General features: G+C 48.1%; 9 protein-coding genes across 9 annotated transcripts; 3 read left to right on the forward strand and 6 right to left on the reverse strand.

Annotated features, from left to right (window-relative positions):
- Positions 1–1,406: 1,406 nt before the first annotated feature.
- On the reverse strand, positions 1,407–2,860 carry BP5553_09521 (Uncharacterized protein; the record flags this gene model as incomplete). The annotated part of the gene is made up of 2 exons (XM_032018144.1): positions 1,407–2,536; positions 2,590–2,860. The coding sequence occupies 2 exons, from the start codon at positions 2,858–2,860 to the stop codon at positions 1,407–1,409; spliced, it is 1,401 nt and encodes a 466-aa protein (XP_031866051.1).
- Positions 2,861–3,588: 728 nt separating this feature from the next.
- On the reverse strand, positions 3,589–4,039 carry BP5553_09522 (uncharacterized protein; the record flags this gene model as incomplete). The annotated part of the gene is made up of 2 exons (XM_032018145.1): positions 3,589–3,674; positions 3,730–4,039. 2 exons carry the CDS (start codon positions 4,037–4,039, stop codon positions 3,589–3,591), a joined length of 396 nt encoding a protein of 131 aa, XP_031866052.1.
- An 844-nt stretch (positions 4,040–4,883) lies between these two features.
- Positions 4,884–5,941, forward strand: BP5553_09523 (ClpP; the record flags this gene model as incomplete). The annotated part of the gene is made up of 2 exons (XM_032018146.1): positions 4,884–5,037; positions 5,211–5,941. The coding sequence occupies 2 exons, from the start codon at positions 4,884–4,886 to the stop codon at positions 5,939–5,941; spliced, it is 885 nt and encodes a 294-aa protein (XP_031866053.1).
- A 165-nt stretch (positions 5,942–6,106) lies between these two features.
- BP5553_09524 (uncharacterized protein) lies at positions 6,107–8,254 on the reverse strand (the record flags this gene model as incomplete). The annotated part of the gene is made up of 2 exons (XM_032018147.1): positions 6,107–7,972; positions 8,030–8,254. The coding sequence occupies 2 exons, from the start codon at positions 8,252–8,254 to the stop codon at positions 6,107–6,109; spliced, it is 2,091 nt and encodes a 696-aa protein (XP_031866054.1).
- Positions 8,255–8,870: 616 nt separating this feature from the next.
- BP5553_09525 (VPS9 protein) lies at positions 8,871–11,217 on the reverse strand (the record flags this gene model as incomplete). The annotated part of the gene is made up of 3 exons (XM_032018148.1): positions 8,871–9,053; positions 9,103–10,840; positions 10,895–11,217. 3 exons carry the CDS (start codon positions 11,215–11,217, stop codon positions 8,871–8,873), a joined length of 2,244 nt encoding a protein of 747 aa, XP_031866055.1.
- A 1,500-nt stretch (positions 11,218–12,717) lies between these two features.
- On the reverse strand, positions 12,718–13,461 carry BP5553_09526 (uncharacterized protein; the record flags this gene model as incomplete). The annotated part of the gene is made up of 5 exons (XM_032018149.1): positions 12,718–12,794; positions 12,846–12,950; positions 13,005–13,082; positions 13,138–13,281; positions 13,344–13,461. The coding sequence occupies 5 exons, from the start codon at positions 13,459–13,461 to the stop codon at positions 12,718–12,720; spliced, it is 522 nt and encodes a 173-aa protein (XP_031866056.1).
- A 1,265-nt stretch (positions 13,462–14,726) lies between these two features.
- BP5553_09527 (Uncharacterized protein) lies at positions 14,727–15,679 on the forward strand (the record flags this gene model as incomplete). The annotated part of the gene is made up of 3 exons (XM_032018150.1): positions 14,727–14,967; positions 15,023–15,154; positions 15,207–15,679. The coding sequence occupies 3 exons, from the start codon at positions 14,727–14,729 to the stop codon at positions 15,677–15,679; spliced, it is 846 nt and encodes a 281-aa protein (XP_031866057.1).
- Positions 15,680–17,065: 1,386 nt separating this feature from the next.
- BP5553_09528 ((Trans)glycosidase) lies at positions 17,066–18,428 on the forward strand (the record flags this gene model as incomplete). Its single annotated transcript, XM_032018151.1, has 2 exons — positions 17,066–17,508; positions 17,645–18,428. 2 exons carry the CDS (start codon positions 17,066–17,068, stop codon positions 18,426–18,428), a joined length of 1,227 nt encoding a protein of 408 aa, XP_031866058.1.
- Positions 18,429–18,887: 459 nt separating this feature from the next.
- Positions 18,888–22,804, reverse strand: BP5553_09529 (Uncharacterized protein; the record flags this gene model as incomplete). The annotated part of the gene is made up of 4 exons (XM_032018152.1): positions 18,888–19,529; positions 19,581–22,513; positions 22,608–22,728; positions 22,799–22,804. 4 exons carry the CDS (start codon positions 22,802–22,804, stop codon positions 18,888–18,890), a joined length of 3,702 nt encoding a protein of 1,233 aa, XP_031866059.1.
- Positions 22,805–23,049: the final 245 nt, after the last annotated feature.

Here is a 23,049-nt window from a genome sequence, read left to right on the forward strand (position 1 = left end):
CCCAGTCACTTCAGTCAATATTCAAATTTTGTCCTTGAGACTATAAATTTTACATAATCACAAACAAGGAGGTAGTCCTTACCGTCGTTCGAGTATTCTATTCAAAGACCATCACGTCCGCCAACCACGTGTCGTGCTCATTGATGGCAGCACCGCTAGTTCCAACCCGGCAAATTCAAATATGCTTCTATCGTCGATAGCCTAGCATCCTGATACCAAATATTATATAGTGTCACTGTTACCTGAGATCGCTTGTCAATTTCAAATTGTTAAGTAGGTGTAGCAGCACTATAGCAATGAGCATCGGCCGTCCAGATTACAAGTCTTTGTTGACACTTTCGTGATTAGCCTGATAACGAGCCTTTGGCTAGTACTCGAGCACTAGCCATATTATAAAGGGTTTGAAATGGGGTCGTTGGGCTTACAGACTAGGCGCGAGTGCTAGGATGTCCTAGTTATTGAATTGAGGATTGGCTGAAGCGACGTAACAGCAAAGGGGTGAAGATAAATAACTTATTAGTGTTAAAGTAAATATAGTCCATTATCTTATTATAGCAGGCCGTTGCTGCGTATATACGAGTTAGATCGCGATGCCTCCAAAATGCCTGCTCGCGCCACTGGCGTTAGTACTTTTCAGTGAGCCTCTTCAATAAGAATTAAGAGGTAAGACCAACAAGAATCCAACTAGTATATTATAGATAGCCTCTAAAGACCTTGATAGCTATGTTTTGTCTAATCAGAAAAATTGACCACGGCTCTGCTTAATAACTGCATTATGTTCGACCACTACCCATTGTTTAGAGACTGGATATAATAGCCTTTAATGAGATGGATTTACCCCTCTTGTGTCATTATAGGAACTAACAACACCTCTCTTCAGAAGCTGAAGAGTTAGGCCTGTATTAGCTATACATTTCTAGATGGAGAGATGGCCTCGACCTCCAACTCTGGAGTGGAGCATAACAGTCGTAATATGTCATAATTCGTTGAAATTCTCAAAACAAAGAGCGTTATTGATTTGCTAACTCCTTCATAACTATATTATCCCTATAGGTCTTTGTTTCGGTGGGTGCTATCTTAGTGACTAGCAGCAGCCAAAAACAAGGAGTAGACTTGGTTGAACGATAGTGAAGTTTGGATAGACTTCACTAGGTTTGCTAAATTTGCAAGACACCAGAATGGTCCCTGTGGCATGCCCTGTAACAATTATATCCCCGGCAGTGCAACACCTGCTGACCACTATCTAGTCATATTATTTGGCCGCCCCAATTGTGATATCCTATATCTGGAGAACACCCTGCACCAAGGACCTATTGCGAAACTTCTTGATTGCTATACAGTCAGCTAGATAAAAGATCCAAGTGTCATTACTCGAATAATGATCTAGCCTCGCCCCCTGCTGTTGATCAGCTACCAGATCCATCATCAATAACCCTCTGCTCAGGGGTACTGGATTTCTCTCTCTGCCGCTCTGATTGCGCCCCATCTACTTCATCCTCCTCCTCGTTATCTACGCCATACGGACACTCCCTAAATATATTCCTTGCATCCCTCATCTGCTCACTAGGGTCCTCAACCCGCATATCCACAAAATCAGTAACGTTCTTGTCCTCATCTGGGTCGTGAATCCGTTTCATCTTCTTGTCAATATTCTTCTGTCTTTGAGGTCTAATACTTGTTCGCTGAACAATCGGATAGTAATATGCCCCCTTCTGGTGGAGGCCATCCTTGCCGTCATGAACGGCAATAATGACCTCCTCCTCGTACTTGTCGGGTACGGATCCGGTCTGAAGGGCACTCTCATAAGCGCGAATTCTTTTGAATTTGAAGCATCCTTCACCAGACCCATTCCTATCACTATAGAGCTCTTCATCCTCATGTTCAGGATCGAGGACATCGAATTTCCGTTTGAAGCTCAGCGCAGCAGAGGGTGTCTCGGTCATGAAGAATTCATATTCAATTTTATCATCAGGCGCAGGATATCGTTCCGGGTCTCGCTCGTGAGCCTCCCTGGCTAGTTGCTTTGCGTTCTCTTCCTCTTCAGTGGCCTCAATTGGCTTCAATAAGCTGTTCTCGACCCGAATATCATATGTTGAATTCGGTGGAACAGGGTTTGTAAGGAACTTGATAGTCACGTAACCGCCAGGATCTGGAAAAGCATCGAGGTCGGGGAGGAGAGGATATGCCTCGACAAGCTGTAGATTTCGCTTTGTGGGGTGTCGCACTGAAATGCGATTCTTCAAGTTTTGCTCCGCGATCTGGAAACTCTTCTTCACCTGGTTTTTGATGTACTCTGGGGACTCTTTATCTACATCTTGGTCGAGCCCCTTCGGCCGGCTCCCACCATTGCCAATAAGGGGTCTCGGAGTCGTAGAATCATATCGTGCTCTCGAGGTATGCGAAGAGATATACTCGGTTCTTCGCAAAAAGGAAACGCCAGAATCCGAAAATTTGGGCTTGCCAAGGGTTGAAAGAGGCCGAAGGAGAGCGCGGTCGTGAGGATGGGGAGCGGGTGCTTGTAACGGTGCTTGGATGGCTACAGGAACGATGAGTGATCATATCGCGGAAAGCATCCTAAGATTGACTTACAACTCTCATCACCATCAAAGATCCCTGGCATGCCTACCAGATCCAATGGCATACCAAGCTCGGCATCCGCTTCAATATTAAGAGGCTGCTCTCGGGCAAGCCGCGATGCAAAACCTGGCGTTGTGTATTGGCCACTAGCAAGACCGGTGTTGGGAATGTCCAGAAGTTTGGGAGGGTTTGGAGGTGGCGGCAGTGCATTGGAATATCGTATCCGAGCAATGTAGTCTTGATGGATCATACGCTCAGCGCCTCGGGGGGCTGAAGACGACATTTTTTATGTCACTAAAGAGTTGGACCTGGATAGGAGTTGACTGGAGGGTGATGATGTTCGAGCGCGTCAAAGGTGCGATTCGCGTGGAACTTTTGACGAGGCTGAGCAAGGCCCGTCGGAACAAGATTCCACCGTTGCGCCAACTTTCAGCTTCTCTAGTACTGTATCTGAGATTTACTCAACCACAAGGTCTCGCATGTATCTTAATCTTAATAATAGGCAGGATAGATTTGAATGAAATCATGTCAAAGATATCCCAGACCTGAGAGCTATTATAATATCACGCATAAAACCAAGGACTTCAGTTATTCAGCTCAGCATTTGTACTCAACTGCCACTACGTAGGTCTCACGATACAAAGTGGTGGCCGGCGACCGACAGCTTTTATCTGATCATATTCTATTTGCCATACTACACGCAGACCAAGCATCTAGTTCAAGACCCCACTGACTGGCCTCCCAGCCATTTAAATATGCATCCCATGTCCCTAGCTGTAATTGTAGCTCGAATAGAGAACGGCCAAGGTATGTGGCCACTCAATCATTAAAAGGCAGTAAAAGTCATTCCCCATTCCCTCCCGCAGCGTGCAAATACGTGTGGACGTCTGCCAGCTCCAACGCGTTGTGTAGTTTTGAATACACCCAAAAGAACCTTTTGTACAAGCGGAAATTAACTGCAGTCGATTCAGAACGTGTCCTCCTTTCGCAAGTGTTTCACCTGGTGGCAGTTTATGAGCTGTTCTTGTTGTACTTCGCCTTGCCGAATGTGAAGGGGACGTAACGGTATTTGATCATATGCTGGATTTGTCTCCGCACTTTATCGCACGTTAGCACTCATTCCATTCCACAGTCATGTGCGAAACCACCTACTTGTTAACGCGAACAAAATTAACCAGTAAACAACCAACACTGGCCAGAATACTGGAACATCGAAGATGGCAAACCAAGTGCAGACAAACCCAATTGTGATTGCCCTCGTTGCTGAATACCAGAATTTGAATTCTGGCAGTCGTCGGATAAATGGACGAAACTCCTCGTCTTGTTTCGTGGGTAGTCCGCCAGCCGAACCATCCTCCATATCGTTGTCTATGGCTTCATTGGACGGGTCAAACTTAGGTTGTAGAAAGGCGAGGAAGAGGTTGAGCAAATAGATTCCTAGGGAGTATGCGACTGTGTGCATCGTGTTGTCAGATATTTGTAGCATGAAACCCTGTCTGAGAGGTCATACCAATGTACCACCCTTGAGCAACGAATATCCTGACGAAAAAAATCAATAAGAGACCCAATGTTCCCAGCCATCTGTATGGTACATAAGGCGTTGACTTGTCGAGCAAGGCTTGATATTGCTATGCGCCATATTTCATTCATCAGCAAATACCGTTCCGGAATACATCCAATCCAGCCTGACAGGCCGTCTTGAGTGTCTGGAATCACGGCCTACTCACACGTTGAAGTCTTGAAGTCTGCGCGCTCACCGCTGCAAAAGGGGTTTGCTCGGGCTCGATTGAATCCATGTCTGCTTCCCTTCCCTTCCCTTTCCCCTTTCCTTCACTTTACTTGCAGTCTTTTGAGAAAGCAGCTCGCACTTCGTCCCAGTGTGTAAGAGGTTCAGCAGATTGTCTCTATCTTGGATTATGGAGAATATGTATGCGAAAGGGTCTCTGCAGTGGCGCAATGTTCAGCAAAACTCGGAGTGCTTGTCGCGAAAGTGAAATCGACACCTGTTCGCGTTCCCCGTGGAATATAATTGCCCCTGGCCGGCCCGGACCCGCCTAGCACTGCACGTGAATGTTCACCTGCGTACAGTACAGCACAGGTAGGCAGGTACCTACGCACGTGGTTTACGGCTGGTGTCGGCAATAAGCCAGCTACTTGGTTGGGGCTTGGGGGGCGGGAGGAGGGGGCAAGCTTCCAGTACCGCATCTCCCTGTATTCTACCTCTTCATCATCCATTATCCATTATATATTATATATATTATCGATTATCGATTGCTCATTGCCCTATTATCCCCACCTCTATTAGAATGATGAATGCATTTAGGAGCATGAGGCCAATTGCCTCCTGTTTCAAAACACCAACATCAGCTCTCCCCTGCATCACTCGTAGCTCGTCGGCGTGGTCAGTGAAATCCTATGAGTTCATCCAAACCACTGAGCCACGGCCAGGTGTCGGCCAAAGTACGTCTTCTGCTCTCTCTCCGCTTTTCACCCCTTTCCCAAGTGTTATATTATATACTCCATGCATATATATATATATATATATATATATATATAAGGTATATAAGGATGTAGTCCCCCAGAAGCTCATTCATACAGCTGAAATCAACCTACTAACTCGCTTTACCCCACAGTCACCCTTAACCGTCCAAAGGCCCTCAACGCCCTCTCCACCCCCCTAATAATCGAACTCAACAGTGCCCTCCAAGCTTTCGATGCTTCACCCTCTGTTTCCGTCGTTGTCCTCACAGGCTCTGACCGTGCCTTTGCCGCCGGGGCGGATATCAAGGAGATGGCCAATCTGTCGTTCTCCGAGGCATACACTACATCCTTTATCGAATCCTGGTCGTACCTCACGACCAACATCAAGAAGCCCATAATTGGTGCCGTGTCTGGACATGCTCTGGGTGGCGGCTGCGAATTGGCACTTATGTGCGATGTTCTTTATTGTACGGAGAGTGCGAACTTTGGCCAGCCTGAAATTAAACTGGGGACAATTCCGGGAGCGGGTGGAAGCCAACGACTCACAAGAGCCATTGGGAAATCCAGAGCTATGGAGCTGATTTTGACCGGAAAGGGCTTTAGTGGGAAGGAGGCCGGGGAATGGGGCGTTGCGGCCAGGACGTTTAAGGATTACGACGAGTTGATGGAAGCTGCCTTGAAGACAGCGGAGACGATTGCAGGGCATAGTAAGGTGGCGATCAGGGCTGCAAAGGAGGTCGTAAATAAAAGCCAGGACCTACCATTGCGAGACGGTGTCGAGTATGAGAGGAGGGTGTTCCACAGCTTGTTTGGGAGCGAGGATCAGAAGGTAGGCATGAAGGCCTTTGCAGAAAAGAAAAAGCCAGAGTGGACACATCAATAGGCTGGTATCATAAATACTGTTATATCATTGCTCATGGCGCCCTGTTATACTCCGAATTCTCAAGCCTATCAGCCCCAAATACCGTGTCTCCCGGGAGAGTTCCAAACGCCCAAATATTACCAATCAACCCGCTTGCCAATTTACATCTAAATCAAAATATCCACTCTAGATTTCTTCTTTGGGAGGGTTGGTCATATTCGACCATTCTGTACAGAAACCAAGCCAATTTCGACGCACACAATAGGATTTCCCATGGGAAGGATCATTAGGGATCGAACTTGGAGTAGTGACAGGTGACGGATCGACGCATATCAATCCAAACCAGGCCGAAGATGTACAAGAATGGCTTGTCGTCCGGCTTGCGGTAGGATTTGCTCTTGTCGAGGTCGGCAATGGAGGAGGTGATGTGATAGGGTGCGATAGTGTTGCCGTAGCAGTCTGGTCATGGCATCCCCAGAATAGCCCAGGTGTTTTGCACTGTACCGAAGTTCGCGAAGTGGAACCAGGGGGTGTCGTGGTCGGGTCATTACAACCAAACCACCCAGGTGTTTCACATGTCATCGATGAACTTGTGGTGGTTGCTGATGTTGATGTAGCCGTGGACATGGTGGTTGTAACTCGTTGACTAGTTGTCGTAGTCTCATCATTGCAACCAAACCATCCTGGAGTCTTGCAAGTTGACGTCGACGTTGTCGTGGTAGTGCTACTGCTAGTCGTCGTGGTAGATCCTGTTGTAGTCTCGTCAAGACATCCCCACCAACCAGGAGTCTGACAGGTCGAAGTCCGCGTTTTGGTTCTTGTGGAGCTCGAAGTCGATGAAGTAGTTAAACTGCTATTGCCTGTAACTTCTTTCCATAATGGGCAATCATAGCACTCTGGCGTAAATTTACACTCAGGCACCGTGGTGTATTTCTTTAGCACATTGTTAATCACCCATATAATTCTGTGTGTAATAATAGATACTCTTGTTGAATTGTCATTGACCACATCGAAGACGCATTCTCGCCCAGTGTGGCAGGCGCTCTCTAACGCATAACCAGCATAGGAGCAGCTAGCTGTGGCACCATTACACGTACCCATAAAGATGGGATCGGCATTCTGTCCGAAGTGGAAAGCTCCAGTGTAGTCGCGCTGTCCTGGCCGATCAGGATCTGTGCCCGGCAGAACAGGGAGGCCTAATCTGTTTGCTGGTAAGGCGTCTGGTACGGCTTGGAACGTGAGGACAGGTATGCCATAAGTTAGGCCGATCATAGCACTCACAGCACCTCCTAGCGAGTGGCCAGACATCCAAACATTAGAGTTTGGGTACAGCGCGGTAACATTGTTGTATAAATGTCGAGCGGCAGCGTAGTATCGATTCTCCTTCGTTAAACTTCTCTTCAGGCAAGTCAAGTTGCAGGTATATGTTCCTGTAGCGCAGTCGCAAACGGTACGATAAAACGTGCTTCCTTGCTGCCCACAGCAACAACTAAAGAAAAGGTTGTCGTTCTCTTTATCGTTCGTTGTCGTGCCGTCACCATCCCATATGGCGAGGGTTGTGCCCTTTAAGCCGATTACTATCGTCGAGTAATCCTCGTCGGCATAGAGATAGCCTCGCAACCCATCACTTTCCCAGCCAAAACCGCGATCATCGGTTCGGTTAAACCCTCCATTAACGTCTTTCCAGTCCCCTTGACCCGGAGTGTCAACGTAAGCGTTTGCCGCCATTTGAGCGAAAGTTAAGACGGTGTCTCTATCGGTGACATCTGGGCCGAGGACTTCGTCAAAGGTCCACGCTTGTGGAGAGGAGGCCCAGACTTGATTGTATTCCCGGGCAGCAGCCACCATAGGGTCCACGACAGAGGGGCGTCGATCCTTTAATCGATGTATAGTCATCGGGCTACTCCGAACCAACAGTGGCCGGTCTACTTCCTCTAATGTGCCGTCCTCCGATTCTGACTCTATCCACACTGCCGATGCTGACTTTGGCACATCGAGCCGCAGGTGATCGGCCGGGCGGTTGAGGTCCTGGTGGAAGACATGGCGTAAGCTCTATTGGCGTGCTATTAGTTGCTGGGTTGTGTAAATAACAAGATAGGAGTGGCCTACAAATACATGCGCATTCTCCCCCCCAGGGCTATGGGGTTGTGTGTCGGGAGGAAGGGATGGGAATATGGGCGGTATTGGAGGCGGTGGGTATTGCTGATGTTGTTGACGTGCGGCATCGTTCCAAGCGGTGGCGATGGGGGCCGACAAGAGGAACGAAAGCAGCATTCGGGACGTGACTCTGCCGGCAGAGGTGCACTTTGGAGTTGGATGCCGTGGAAGAGCCATTCTTGTTTGAAAGGAGTTGTAGATGTTGGCACATGCCGAGCAGCAATCCAGACATGGAGATGCGTTGAGGCGTATCCCTTGTACCAGCACGCTAGCACACAGCGCTAGTAAGGGCTATAAGGTAACAAGGGTCTGAATAGAACATCAGGCGGATTTAAGCCAATTTAAGCGATTATACTTCGTACTGTACCGTTGTTATTCTGACACAAAGTCACGTTGAATACCTAGGTAGTTGAATGGGCCAGTAAGAGCGTGTAGCGAACAGTCTAGCTTAATTCGGTTTAGCGTTGTTTAAACGCGGAGGCGAAGTAATCTTCGTTGAACGCAAGGAGACTTGGAGGTCAAGCAAACCGACATCGAGAGTCGTCTATCAGCCACTGCCTAGTGTAATCATATGGATACTCTTTCTGAAAAGTGAGTATATGTGCAAGATCACTATTTAAACTCATCAGGTACAATATCACATACTGTACTTCAAAGCCAGCCAGTTCTCCCAACACAATGATACAAAGAATCGTACAAATAACGCCGCCCATATGCCATAAATACATATAATGTGATTGGCCATAGTATAAATACCTACCTCTGGACTATTCCATTAAACAATGCCATATTATCAAACAGCGCCCATATCTTCCAGCGCCCCTGCCAGGCGTCTATAATCTCTCAGAAGCTCCAAGACTTCATTGAGTTTCAAGTCTCCAGGATTTTCCAACTCCATGAACTTTTTGATAGGCGGTGCAACTTTCGTAATATCACTCTCCTTGGGGGGTAGAGCCGGGGCAAGATCGGGAAATGTCTGCTATTTGTCAGTGTATTTGATTTTAACGAGTTAAGAGGTAACATACGGTCACCAGATCAGCGACACGACCGTCCGGGATGGATTTACTCGCTGGAGGAGTCGGAGAAGATGCTACGGGGGGGCGTCCAAATCCACGCATCATGCTCATCCCCGCAATTCGGTTCATTGGATTTAGTGTATTGCCTAGATTTCGCATGGATTCCACGATTGCAGGATTGGTGGATGTTAAGGGAGCGGGTGGAGAGGGCGTTGTCCCTTTTTCGCCGGTTTGTTCAGTCAAGGCGAGCTTCTGGTTGCTGCCAGAGCTTTGGTTGCTATCAGCACTCCTGTCTCGAGCGGTCTTGCGACCACCAATCAAACCTAGCATCCTTTCTCCTTGATTAGGCCCGGAGGAGTTACGCATTTGGCCAATTTTCTCTGGGACATGAAGCGAACGAGCTCCACTGGTGGACAGTTCAGCTTCCAGGGGTGGCGTGCTCACGAGTTTCCGAGCGTCATCTAATGTTTTGGGTACGATGATATCGGATGAAAAGCCGATAGTCTCATTTTGCCGTTCTTTGAGCTTTCCAACGAGGAATTTATAGCTCTCGCCAAGAGAATTCCCAATTGTCTTGAAGCCCTGGTCCGCAGTATTCAATACTGCATCACCCGCTGCTCCAAATACCTGCGCCGGAGGCTGAAACATTTCGCTAATTCGCCGATTATGGACTTGTATGGATGGTCGAAGTCCCGCCGGAGAAGCAATGCCTTGGGTATCGGTCACATTTGTAGCTGGGGCGCTCACCTCTGGAGTCGATATCAATGACGGCGGTGTGAGCCCAAGGGTTGTCGAACCAGGTTTCTCTAGCTTAGGAGTAGTGGGCCGGCTATTGGATTTTGGAGGCCCCGAAGGAGCTTCATCTGCTCTCAAGCTAGCTAAATCCACCGTTTCAAGAAATGTGATGGCCGCTTCAAGATTCGTCAAGCAATACGCGGCTTCGCCGTCAATCTTGCTTTCATTTCGAAACCGTTGGATGAAGTAAAGATTGCTGATGACATCAATACCCTCAGGCCGAGAAGTAATTAATGTATAGATCAGCATAGGCATAATCTCATCGGCAGAAGAGGATGGATGGAAATGGGATAGAGTATCAACGATACTCTTATGAGCTGCTTTCAAATGGTGAAGTTTGCCTAACGGATATTTTTGATCATTCATGGCAACCAGCTCATTTCTGGCGCCCTCCAGCCACTCGCGTACTTCAGTCTCCTTGTCTTCGGAAGAATCGGGGTCGTTCGTATGGCCCAGATCAATCCCAAGATCCCCCAGGCCAATTCCGACCACCGATAGAGCTGCAGTTTTAGATCGCAATTTCTCATCCTGAGCTTCATCCTGAGTAGATCTGTGCCGAAATATACGGTCGTAGATACGTTCACACAATCGTCTCTCTACGGCTTCCTCCAGGGCAACCCTTTTCAACTCAAGGACTCGCCTTGACCGCTTCCGGTCCGCAATTTCTTCAGCAGTAAGCATCTGCTGCTCAGAATCCCTCCTCTCAGGTAGAGCTTTTGGGCGGTCCTTGTTGCCAATCGAAACTGCGGTGGCCCTAATTTTACTTGCGGTCGACGAGAGCGACGAGACCGAGGGCACCGGGGACTTCCCCCTTTGTTGGCGCGAGGACAAGGCTGAAATATGTGTATTGATATGTGTGGTGGCTACTACGTAAAAGTCCTGGAACAAACTTGACAGTTTGTCGGCCGTTGGCGGAGTCGGATGGACTTTTGCGGATAGGGAGTCGATGAAGCTATCGAGGACTCAGTATTGTACGTGGAGATAACAGGCAATTGGAGCGACTCACCTGTCTGCCAGACTCACGAGCTCTATTGGGAGTTCGTCAAAGTCGGCAGGCAGCTTATCACCGACCTGGACCTGAATATCAGGTCCACGATCCACCTGGTCCTCTGGGGTGCCTGCCATTCTGTTCCTGCTATTTGCCTGGTAGGGGGCCGCAGGCTCTGGCGTCACGCCATTTTGAATTGTATTTGCCCGCTGAGTGCGAGGTGAGCAGTCGTGACTACGGGGCTCAAGCTTCGAGAAGGACTGTGAGGACTGCAGTGGATGTGGGCTGTCGCTCGTCCTCACGTTCGACGAGGCCATAAAATCTGGCAAGGCGAACATCATCTTATCAGCAAGGGCCAACAAGTTATTTCCAAAGACCTCAACGAAGAAAGAAAGGATATAGTACTAAAGTGTGTTGCAGATGCCTACCTAAGATGCCCAGCACCCTCGCATGAACGATAGTCGTGCTGAAACCTTGACCACCTTGACCAAGACGGTTTTGCGGATAGAGTTAACGAACGAAGGCACAGGCACAAGCCGAGGAGGAGGAGGAGGAGGAAGAGAAGTATAATAGATGGTAAGGGGAATGGTTAGAATTCCGAATTGTACAGCCAGGAGTTAGAGGTCCACGGCATACCTGCCTACAGGAGCGTAAATGTACCGGATCCGTGTACAGCGCTCGGAGCAGGCTGGCGGGCGGGTTACAGTGCTGGTAGGGACTTTCGGTTATTTACCGGGGGCGGACTTCTGGCGACTGGCGACTGGCGCCTGGCTATGGCATACGTTGACTTAAGGTACCTGGTAAGTCAGCGGGCAGGTTTGCGACTTTCGTCAGCCTTCTAAAGTACTACTTCGTAAGTACAGTACTTCGTACCTACTACTACCGTATACCTATAGGTATCTACCTCGTAGGCAACTACAGGTGCTACAGTAACAGCCTGGTGACCCTGGGGTTTATTATCAGTGATTTCCGGGCTACATAGTACACTACTACCCACCTAAGGTACCGGGTACTTTTACGTAGTACTTGGTAGTTGGTATACTTCGTCCTCGCTCTATGCCACGCAGGTACTCGTAGCTTGCCCAGCCTGCTGTGGACTCGCCGCCTAACCACCTAACGCCTCGGTCATCGCTCAGCCTCTTAACTCTTATACGTCATTGTCATAAGTCAATCATACGACTACTACTGAGTTCCGGACTCACATCCGTGTCCCGGACCGGAGTATCCCAGAAAAAGCGCACTTTTCGCTAGAAATATCAGGTACCTACAGCTATTACCTACTTTACTTAGGTAGGTATATATATCTTAATTTCAGGCAGATATTTATATAACTTGAATATCTCAATTTCAGCTAGATATTTACGCGATATCAGATTTATATCTAAGTAATAGCTGTTGGACCTTTATAGCTTCAAGTTTAAGTTCTAGTTCTAGTTCCTTTTCACACCCATTAATTGTTACTTAATATTAGCACTATCTTTAGAGATCCAGCAACACACAACAAATCTCAGCAGGAAGGAGCATCCAGATATACCCAGTGGCAATAGCAATCTATAAATGACAACCCCATACAATTTTTGTTGCATTAAAACTATTTGTTTATATTGGCCTTGATTTCGAGATGGCAGCGGAACTCGTCTTACCCGCCCTTTGTAGCAAGCCTCCACTACACAAACTACCCAACTTATTCAACTTAGAATCAGAATGTGGAAGCAGGCTTAGACTGAAGGCTGAACTTCGGCTTCACCCTTGTTGTGACGATATCCTGTGTACGAACCGTAGTTGCTGTAATCTGTTGGACATGCTATCACTTGCGGGACTCCAAAGCAAATAATAATGGGTTACATAACGCCGCGATCAAGTCCACTCTCTAGAGCAACCTCGCGCTTCTCCGGGTGCGAGCCGCATCCGTCGTAATCTATTCAAATTTCAGTTAATGTAACTTTGAAAGGATACAGACAGAACATACTGGCATGGTTCGCAGGGTCTGCTCCTTCGCCAGGACCAGCTTCGAGCATCTCTGGGTATCTTCCGTAGCTGCCGTATCTGCCGTATCTACCGTAGTTGCCATAATCTATTCGATTTTCCATTAATGTAATCTCGAGAAAGGATACGGACTAATACATACTTCCATAACTCGCGGAGTCCACTACTTCGCCAGGGACAGCTTCGCGCTTTTGTGCGTAATTGTTGTATTGGCCATAATCTGTCGGAATTGGCACTACTCGCGGACCTTTGAAAATATATAGATTACCACGTACCACTATAGTCTCCAGGGTCGATTACTTCATCAGGAGCTACTTGTCGTTTCTCCGGGTATTTGCCATATGAAGCGTACTTGCCATATGCAGTGGGAGTTGGACCCGGTGTAGGGTAGTAGTCGTATTTGCCGTAGTTCCCATAGTCTATTAACAATGATTAACATGAAAGAAAAGTGTTATTATAGTAGCGCACACAAAAAACATACCACCATAGTCGTTGTAATTGAGCTGAGGGGAGGGAGAAGGCTCCGGCTCGGCAACAGGAGCTGCGACGACAAAGCTGACGGCCGCACCGCCTAAAACGATGAACTGGAAAGCACGCATGGTGGAAGGAGTTTGGGAGTGAAAGGCTTAGAAGCTTGATTTAGGTAAAAAATAATATGACTAGAGGGGAGGATGGAGATAAACTGATGAAGCTGAAGATGAAGACGGATCCCTTCGATCACCTTGAAATATATAGTGGAGTATACAGCGGTATACCTCTACCAAACCCCATGCCACCACAGGCGGGTAGGTTGTTGGTGGCGACATCACGGTTACTATCTAATCATGAATACAAACTCAACAATTTTGGCCTTGCCAAACATGCCGTTTGGAGCTTTTCAAGCAAATCTGACGGCAAACTACATCGGAGAGTACGTCCAATATACCATGTAGCACATGGTGCAAACGGCATCAAACTCGGAAACGATCTAATCAAAACGGCTGCCGGCATTTTCCCCTCCTTGAGGTTTGTACCTCGGACCCTCGAGGCAGAAGGGTGGTTGCGGTGATGTCCATGTGAGCTCGCCGTCGATCACTTGGTTAACGGTTCGCATATGCCTATAACAATAGCCACAGGGAGCAAGAGTTCTTTGAGATGGCCAGCGAATCTGCAAATGAGGTCGATGCGTAGTTGCAACTTGCAAAGTTGCAGGGGAAGTGTTGAACAGAAGCTTTACCTAGTATACGCGCTGCATAACCAGCTGCCAACCCAGGTCATGGGCCCTTTGCAGTACGCTAGTTGCTACTACACATCTCGTATACTCCCTTTGCAAGTCAAACCAAAGCTTCTGCAGGGCCACGAAGATTCAAAGCCGATCGAATTGAGTTGGCACACGCACGTCAACGGTGACGACCGATCGCTAGTACCACCGTGATCTCGCTGTCGTGCCGCATAATCTCACCATAATCACGGTATCACAGAGTTTGCCTCCGTCTCGTATCTTCCCGGCTCGTGTCATATATGGGCATCCATGTGCGCCTTCGCTGATGATGTGAGTTGCCTCGTATGGAGACTCCCTTCCTCTGGTCTACTCTGTGCGAATGAGTGTCTTGAGTAGCAAGCTTTATTGGTTGAGCAAGTGCGACCTTGTGGAGCTCGTATCCCGTTACAAAAACAATTATTCAAGGTTCCCACCAGTTCCCTTTTGAGATGGTCATGGATCGGCCTTAACCGAAGGGTTATTGTCGAGCTTTGCCATCGAGGCGTCTAGGACTACCCATTTCTAAAGCCCATTTCCGTCTAAATTGTTCATGTCAACATCTTGTCTTTCTTCCGTCACGCACTTAATATTGGGACTCGTTGCCGCTTTCTACTTCCCAACGCCATGTACACCTCACTGAAAGGCGAGAGCGAGCATGGCTCATCGTCATTTGAGGCCCAAGAGCAATTGCTGTCGAAAGGGTTCGTACAGTACAACAGCTCTACTAGAAATCATAATCGAATCCTCCTCCACATATTTGTCGCTTTTATGAGCACCATATCTGCTTTTGCCTTGGGTGTTTTTCTTGGGAGTCAAAAGTCCGCCTGGTTTCAGAGGGAATGTATTACACAAGTTCAGAAGTACTGTAAAGGCCCCCTGATGTCCACTAGCCCGAAAGCAGCTGCTAAGATATTAAATAGCTCCAATCCTCAAGAAAGTTGACACGTCGCTGCATACGGTTCGGTTTAACGGCTCGCTCCTGAAGGAGAACGTTTTTCGACAAAGTGCCGGACCTGAAGTTGATGCCGCATGGGGGTCGATTGGTGTTAATTGTAAATATCCTTCCTCCAGATCTGTTTGCTTATATTTAATGACCCCTCGAAGATAGGAGTTTGGCTGTTCCCGCCAGCGAAGCCACCGAATCCGGCCTGTTACTAGACCAAGTGAAGATTTCCTCTAGATATGGCGGTGGCTTCCCCGCCAATGTCGAAGGACTGCATCATCTCCACTGCCTTGATCTACTTCGGCAAGCGCTCTATTTCAACTATGATTATTACCATGCTCGAGGTAATGGTGCATTCAAGAATAAAGACAACATCGTTCGCTTTCATGTAACCCATTGCCTCGACATCATCCGCCAGCAGTTGATGTGCATGCCCGATACTGGACTTCTCGGCCAAGTCTGGTGGGACTTGCATGCACCAAAAGCGTTTGTGGACTTCAACACTGAGCATAAATGCAAAAACTTCGAAGCAATTAGACAGTGGGCTGAGGAGCGACAGATCCCGAAGCAAGTGCCAAATGACTTCTTACAACCACCCCAGGAAGGTGATAGGATATATGAAGAGATTCCATGAGAAGATTATCTCATCATGATTTGGAAATTCTGTACACAAAGAACTCGGCCAACCGCTTGAATTAGACATTGTGAAGAAACATCACAAGCAGTTACAATATCCGTTGCTGTGCTAATTCCTTCACCGACTCACCCAGAGGTCCTATAGTACCGGGCTGAGGCTAGGAGGAATCTCACGAAGGTAAATGCCTACTCTAGCCTACTCGCTTTTTAACTCCCCTTGATCAGTCCCACCCGATAGCCTAGAGAATTCATCCTTGTGCCATCTTGAGTATAGTCACTTCTCGTCACCAATGCTTCGTCTCTCCTTATCTTGTCCGCATCTGGTATACGATATGGTACAGGTAGGATAGCGTCTCCGCAGTACACAAAACATAATTAAAAACTTACAACTTCCTTAAAAAATCGCACTATTTATTTTATTGCACTCAATGTGCCATCTATTGAAAAATCATATATCCTCTAGGCCTGTGGCGCTCATCGTCGCCTATTCTTCTAGCTACTCATATCAACTATACGCCACTTCAAAAGCTGAGTAGCCAAATTATTATAATCAATACTAGATGTGTAGATCCTAAGTACTATAACACCACACTCAGTGAAACATATAATTATGTAATTTTTTGGTTAGCTAGTTAGCAGTGTTATTAAATAGAGAGCAGAACCGATTTCTAATATCCGGGTGTTTTAGATAATTCCAATTGCCGAGAACTAGACATTCAGTGGCCTTCAAAACTCTCCATTGTCCACGGAGGGTGACAAATACCCTGCGACTTATATTCAATTAATACGGCTTGTCTTGGCTTTCACGAAGGATTGCAGAGAGCATTATGATAGGGTCGCAAAATGGGAAAATGTTTCCCCTTTACTTTTAGCCTCGCGATGATACAACTATCTACTATACATTCCGGCAGAGACCTGTTTATCCGAACCTAGTAATTGGCGGAGAACCTTGGTTGTCCGCACTCATAACCCAATATCACTTGTGGATTTTAAGTGTTCTGTCCTGGGCTTGCACGTCGCTCGCAATACCGAAGATACCCTAGTACCCCAATATCGCGGCCAGTTGCAAGGCTAAACAAAAACTTCCGTTGAACCTTCTTGGTATACGCAAAGTCGTTGGACTTCTAGTTATAAAAATGGGCAAGCCTCGCTGGTTGAATATCTCAATCTCGTTAAGGGGTTGTACTATTTGTGCTCTCCTTCAAGCTTCCCTTATAATTTTTTAACTCTCATCCTTTGCCTTGTAACTCAAGGCAAGAGAAAAATGCATTTTCTTCATTGTGCGTTAGCCGCTACTATTCCCTCAATAGCGGTAGCATGGCCGAATTTATCAAGACAGTCGGGGACTGCAATAACTATAGATGTGAGCAAAAAATACCAAACAATGGATGGTTTTGGATTTTCGGAGGCATTTCAGAGGGCGAACGTTATCGTCAATCTTCCAGCCAAACAGCAAAAGGAGGTTCTTGACCTACTCTTCGATCCGCAAACGGGGGCGGGAATGACGATATTGCGCATCGGTATTGGTTCATCCCCAGATTCAAGCAGCGACCACATGAATTCTATTGCACCCAAGAGCCCCGGGTCTCCTAGTGCCGCTCCAAATTATATTTGGGATGGGAAAGACAGTGGCCAGTTGTTCGTCGCCAAGCAAGCATATACCTATGGTGTCAGGACATTTTATGCCAACGCATGGAGCGCACCGGGATATATGAAGACGAACAACAACGAGAATAACGGTGGGTATCTATGTGGAGTCAGTGGGCATGGCTGCTCCAGCGGCGATTGGAAACAAGCCTATGCAAATTACCTCGTCCAATATGTAAAGTATTATCAAGAAGCGGGTATTGATATCACGCATCTGGGTTTCCTCAATGAGCCAGAATTTAGGCAAGTACTCCCCTCCATCTCCCCCCCCCCCCTTCATCCCCCCTAATCTAATCGATCTAACTTTGCTTAATAGTGCAAGTTATGCCAGCATGCTCTCATCCGGAACACAAGCAGCAGATTTCATCAAAGTTCTTTCCCCGACTATCAAGGCGGCCAATCTCTCAACCGGTATCAACTGCTGCGACTCTGAGGGTTGGTCCAACCAGGCCAGCATGACTTCCCAGATCAGATCGGCGGGTGCCGAGTCTCTCCTCTCAGTCATCACTTCTCACCCGTATACCAGCTCCCCTGGAAACCCTCTCAGCACGACCCGGCGGGTTTGGCAGACTGAGAACGCGGATTTAAATGGGGCATGGCAGACAGCATTTTACAGCTCTGGTGGAGCGGGAGAAGGTATGCGCTGGGCCTCGCTGATCCATACTGCGGTGGTGAATGCAAATTGTAGCGCCTATCTGTATTGGATTGGCCTCCAAACCGGCAACACAAACTCCAAGCTTATATCGGTTTCTGGCACCACCTATAGTGTTTCCAAGCGGCTATGGGCATTTGGGCAGTTTGCCAGGAGTGCAAAACCAGGGTCCGTCAGAGTAGGAACCTCAGGAGGCGGGAACGGCTTGCAAATGAGTGCATATCTGAATACGGATGGAACTCTAGCTATGGTGGTCATTAATACAGGTGCAAGCGCAGCGAGCTTGAGTATTAGCACTAACGGAGATTTTGCGGCGACGAAGGTCACTGCATGGCTCACAGATAATACACATGACATGAGTACAACTACGGCGAGCATTTCGAGCGCTGGGGTGGTGACAGGGAGTGTTCCTGGGAGGGCGATGGTGAGTTTTGTGCTGGAGAAATAAAACTTGGGAATTGGCTGTATCTTGCATGTTTTGGAAAATATAGTTTTCTGTATAATTCGTCTTATATAAATCATCCGTAAACGTTTTGCAATGCCAAGTGTTAGATGAAAGAGGGAACATTGAGGTTCTCCACCTGAGAAATGGAATAAGATGCAAGGCCAAAAAAGAATAGAGTGCAAGTAAGAGTTCAGTGCGCAATGTAAGAGGCATATGGCTTATAAATCCTATTAGACCTAGTCTCGCCTAAGATGCCTTGAATGGAGATTTGCTAGGCGCCGTTTCGAAAAAGACATCGGCTCACCCACAGCTAGTATGTACCCAAGAGGAAGTGGAATGAGAGTGTACTAAGATTATGTAATTCCCGCTCCGCTATACTTCCCATGCTGAATAAGTAGGTAGGTCTCATCTATTTCCAACACTACGATATTGAGCTATCCAGTTTGGTGTATATCGTCAAAATCACAGAACATATCTGCCGCCCCCAACCACACTCCAATCTCTCACGGCTCTGCCCTCCTCGAGCTCTACACACCACCATAATGCTTGCCTGGCCTTCTCAGGTTGCCCACCTTCCTCATAAGCCCTAGCCAGCGCAAACCAAGCTTCGCTAAGGTTCCATCCTGACCCAAGCTTCGTCAATCTGGTGAGAAGACCATAAGCCCTATCTCTTGCAGCTAGTCGATCTAAGAGAACCGTAGATGATTCTTTAGGAGTTGATTCTTCGTCAAAAGGCTCTGGACAGATAGGGGGTGGTCGAATTTTGGGAAAATTAATAGCAGACGTTGGTGAAGGTAAACCAAGTGGCCGCTGAGGAGTAAGGGGTGAGGAGGATGACGGGGTCGTGCGTGAATGATACGGAATTTTTCGAGATGGAGACGCAACCATGGGAGCTAGCGTTGATGCTGAAGGGATTTGGTGGCCATTAGGCGCAGTAAGCGGTGGTACTGGGGTTGGGGGAAGTAGATCTTCAGTATAGATGTCGAGAAGTAAACTCGATAGACCAACTATCGCCAAGGGGTGGTCCGCGAAGCTCGTAAGTGCAGATTCAAAGTATTCCAGGCCAGTGTAAGGAGAAGATTCAGCGACTGCAATGGATCCACGCTGAGGGGGCGTCAGTGACAACTAAAATGAACCCGGATGTGGGATTTTTACCTCTACAAAAACATCGCTCCACAATTCACCAACACTTTTTCCACAACCCCAACTTGAATGCTGTATATGAGGGTTACCCTTTAGTTCTTTAGAAACTTCGATTTCTAACGTTTCAACTAAGTTCTGGGCTTCTTCGATAGCGCCTTTAGCATCATCGAACATCGATGCTCGTCGGTAGAAACCACCGATAAATAGCCAAACTTTAAGTAGGATTGCTTTCCTACTGCGTCTTTCTTGGTCCTTTGGAAATCGCATTACTGGGGCTGTCGAAGTCGAATAAGGTGATGCCTGTAGAAGTCTCCTACCCCGCGCAACCCTGGGGTCGAGATGTGCGGCCTTGAAAGCAGGTTCCTGGTCCAACATTTGATGGGATCGGGCCGGCAGCGGCTGCGCAGAGGAATCGGAAGTCAGAGCCAAGCCCACTTGGCCATGCTCACCACTAAACAGTTCATCTCCGTTATCTGTGCCTTTAGCAACCTCTGCCATGGTTGCAATAGGCCCCACTGTAGTATCTGCCGCTCCAAGATTCCATCTTGGACCGGTGCTACTGCTTCTGTTTCGGGCACTAGTACTATTTTTCCTGGAAACGCTATCACCGCGTTTGTGTAATTTCTCGTGGTGGTGCACGCCTTTTTTTGAATTTTTGGTTTGCTTGTCTACAGGTATCCTTTCCTCTGTGACTTGGATAGTAGGGGCTGCTGTACTTGCTATCGTCTGTGCAGTTTGAGGGCGCGGAGCATTGGCCTTTTCGGTGAGAGTGGTTCCGAGTGAGTTTGATTTCTGAGTGGACCGACCGGTTCTTCCAAATATACTGCCTTTAATTGTTTTGACGGTACCCGAAGAGCTTTTAGGGGGCAGACTACCTCCAACTGCCCTCACAGGAGATGATTCCTCATGTACGTCGCCAAAAAGTCTTGCGTAGAGGCTCAAGAGTTCATCACTTGCATTGACTGCTACTTCAGGTCCTTCGAGCACCTCAATAAGCGTTAACTGTGTCATTTTGACCTCGAGCACGCAGACCTTTTCGAAATCGTTCATGTCATCGACAATTCCCGAGTCCTGGGGGGTAATATTGGCACTCAAATGGTCGCTTCGGTAGGTCCTATTGAGCTGCTGTTCTCCAAAAAGATATTTAGGGTCCTGGAATTGCTCAAAGGCCCCTTCACATGACCTTACTGCAGTAGCAAAGTCCTGCCGCGCACTGAGCAACAAGGCCATGAGATGCCATAAAGGTATCAATGATTTCTCTCTCGCGAAACGCCCGGGATATGGTCTTAATCCATACGAGAGACCCGACGCGTGGGAAGAGATAGGCGTACATGGCCGAGGTGGCAATAGCCCAACCTTTAAAACCTCAATAGCTGGGCCTAGTTCCCTGCGTTCAGCAAGGATGGTTGCTAAAGCGAACAAAGTCTCCACGTCTGTGGAACTCTCGTACTCTGGAGAAAGAGCTTTGCGGAAGCATGTGATTGCCTGAAGTTGAATGTCCTCTCTAGCTGATGCGTCACGCGTTTCTTGTGCCCATTGAGCATGGCTCAGCCCAATGCAACGCCAGACTATAGCGAATACCCTTGGAGCAATTATAGTGTTCGGGTTTCCTGAAAGTCCATTCGCAAGACTTCGACCATTGCCATTATGTTGCTCAAACGGACGGCGCTTATCAAGCCAATCTGTCAAGTACTGCCCCAGTTCCCTCGCTCTCTCTGCTCCTTGGCGCGGTCTGTAACGGCAAAGGGCTTTGATGCATTCAGAAACTGTCCTAAGCACTGTCTCATCATCATCTAGGCTATGCTCTGATTGCCCGGTTTTCTCTATCCGCGCCTTGCCCTTCTTAACAATATCCAAATAGGTATCGAATGCTTTGAGCGCTAACTCGACTTCAGCTATTGCTAAGTGGGCTGCAAATAGATGCCTGAGTATTGCCGTCGAATGGAAAGTCTTAGTCGCAGCCCGATAAAGAATATCAAGAACGCCTCTGCTAACACCCTCTAACCCCCCCTCACCCAAATCCTGCTCTTTCCAGCTACCGCCACAGAGAACGTGCCAATTCTGCATGACCATTTCCACGAAAGCTTCAACCTCTTCACTGGCCTGGTCTGCTCTTGGGAATTGGACCTCACTTAGGAGAAGGGCCTCATATCTCGCCTCGACCCGTTTTAACTCTGTGTGTTGCTGCAATCTGGCCGAGGACTCAGCGTAGGTAACAGCTAAAGGTGTTGTTGGATATGGCAGTTCTTGTTGCAAGAGATGTGAAAGTACCATATAGTATTCTTTCCATACGCGTCGTCGAGGAGCATCTGCTTGGACTGCATGACCACCTGTAGCTGCTGGAGATTGGGCGTCCCAAAATTGGGCCCAAGCGCGAAAGGCAGAGAGCGTCTCTGCTTCCAGTGACGGGGTTACCTTGGACTTGATTGCATGGCTCGAAATCATGCAAAATTCAGCTAGAAAAAGTTCCTCCCAGAAGCGCAGCTCCTTGCCAGGTGGCGTAGATGTTGTAGTTGGCAGAATTGGCAAAGCAGAGTCAAAGGTTTCCAACGCTTCAGCAGAAGCCCCTGCCTGTATTTGTGACATACCCTTTATGTATGTAGCTTTCACCGCACATATTCTGGTCCATCCTGCTGAGCTTTCATTGATGCCATCCAGCTCCGAAAATTTCTCCTCTATATTCTTGGGAAGCCTAGACGCAGCGAGGGCAGGCTCACCCAGCTCCCAATGTATCCACCCGAGGCATACTGCCGCCTGGAACTGATCCTCACCAAAAGTCTGCTCTCGCTCTATGGCATCTAATAACGGGGGAATATATCGGGAAATAGCCGCCGGTTGAGTCGCTGCTGCACTCGAAGGCCTTGTGGCGGTGGGGCGAGAGGAGCTGGATTGATTGAACAACGCTTGCCTCAAGGCATATTCGGATTCGGCGGTTAATGCGAGGCCTGCTCCTGATGTTAATGCCCGCTCATGCACATCCGTAGACCCTCGGTGGCCGTCGATCTAAATCTAGAAAGGGGCCCTTGGTATAGCACGTACAGGTCCGGTTAGGCGCATGTTTCTTAACCTTCCTCACCAGCTCAGGCACTGCATCCCAATTGCCCTGGCATCGCGCCTCATCCAACTGTTGGATATAATAGGCCGCCTTTGTTTGCTCGCGCTGCGCAACCACAGGTCAGTTGTGTTCTCTCGGGCGGGGTCTTGGGGCTAGGGGTCATAACTTAACGTACGCTCATCGTTGGGGCTAGGAAAGGTCCCGGATGATGTGAAGGTCGCGCGCCACAGATGGCAATTGCATTATACAACGGTCAAAGTTGCTGGTGCATAACCGTAAAGTATCAAGCATCGACAGTGCAAGGCTGAGACATGAGTGAGAGAGGAGGGAGGGAGCTTATTCTGGGGGAGATCTGGAGGGCAGAAAGCAGCGTAGGGAACCTGGATTTGTTGTTCGTAGTTGTGATAGCCAATCAAAACACGCAGT

The sequence above is a fragment of the Venustampulla echinocandica genome (assembly GCF_003357145.1).
Source record: "Venustampulla echinocandica strain BP 5553 chromosome Unknown scaffold_10, whole genome shotgun sequence".
NCBI classification, from domain to species: domain Eukaryota; kingdom Fungi; phylum Ascomycota; class Leotiomycetes; order Helotiales; family Pleuroascaceae; genus Venustampulla; species Venustampulla echinocandica.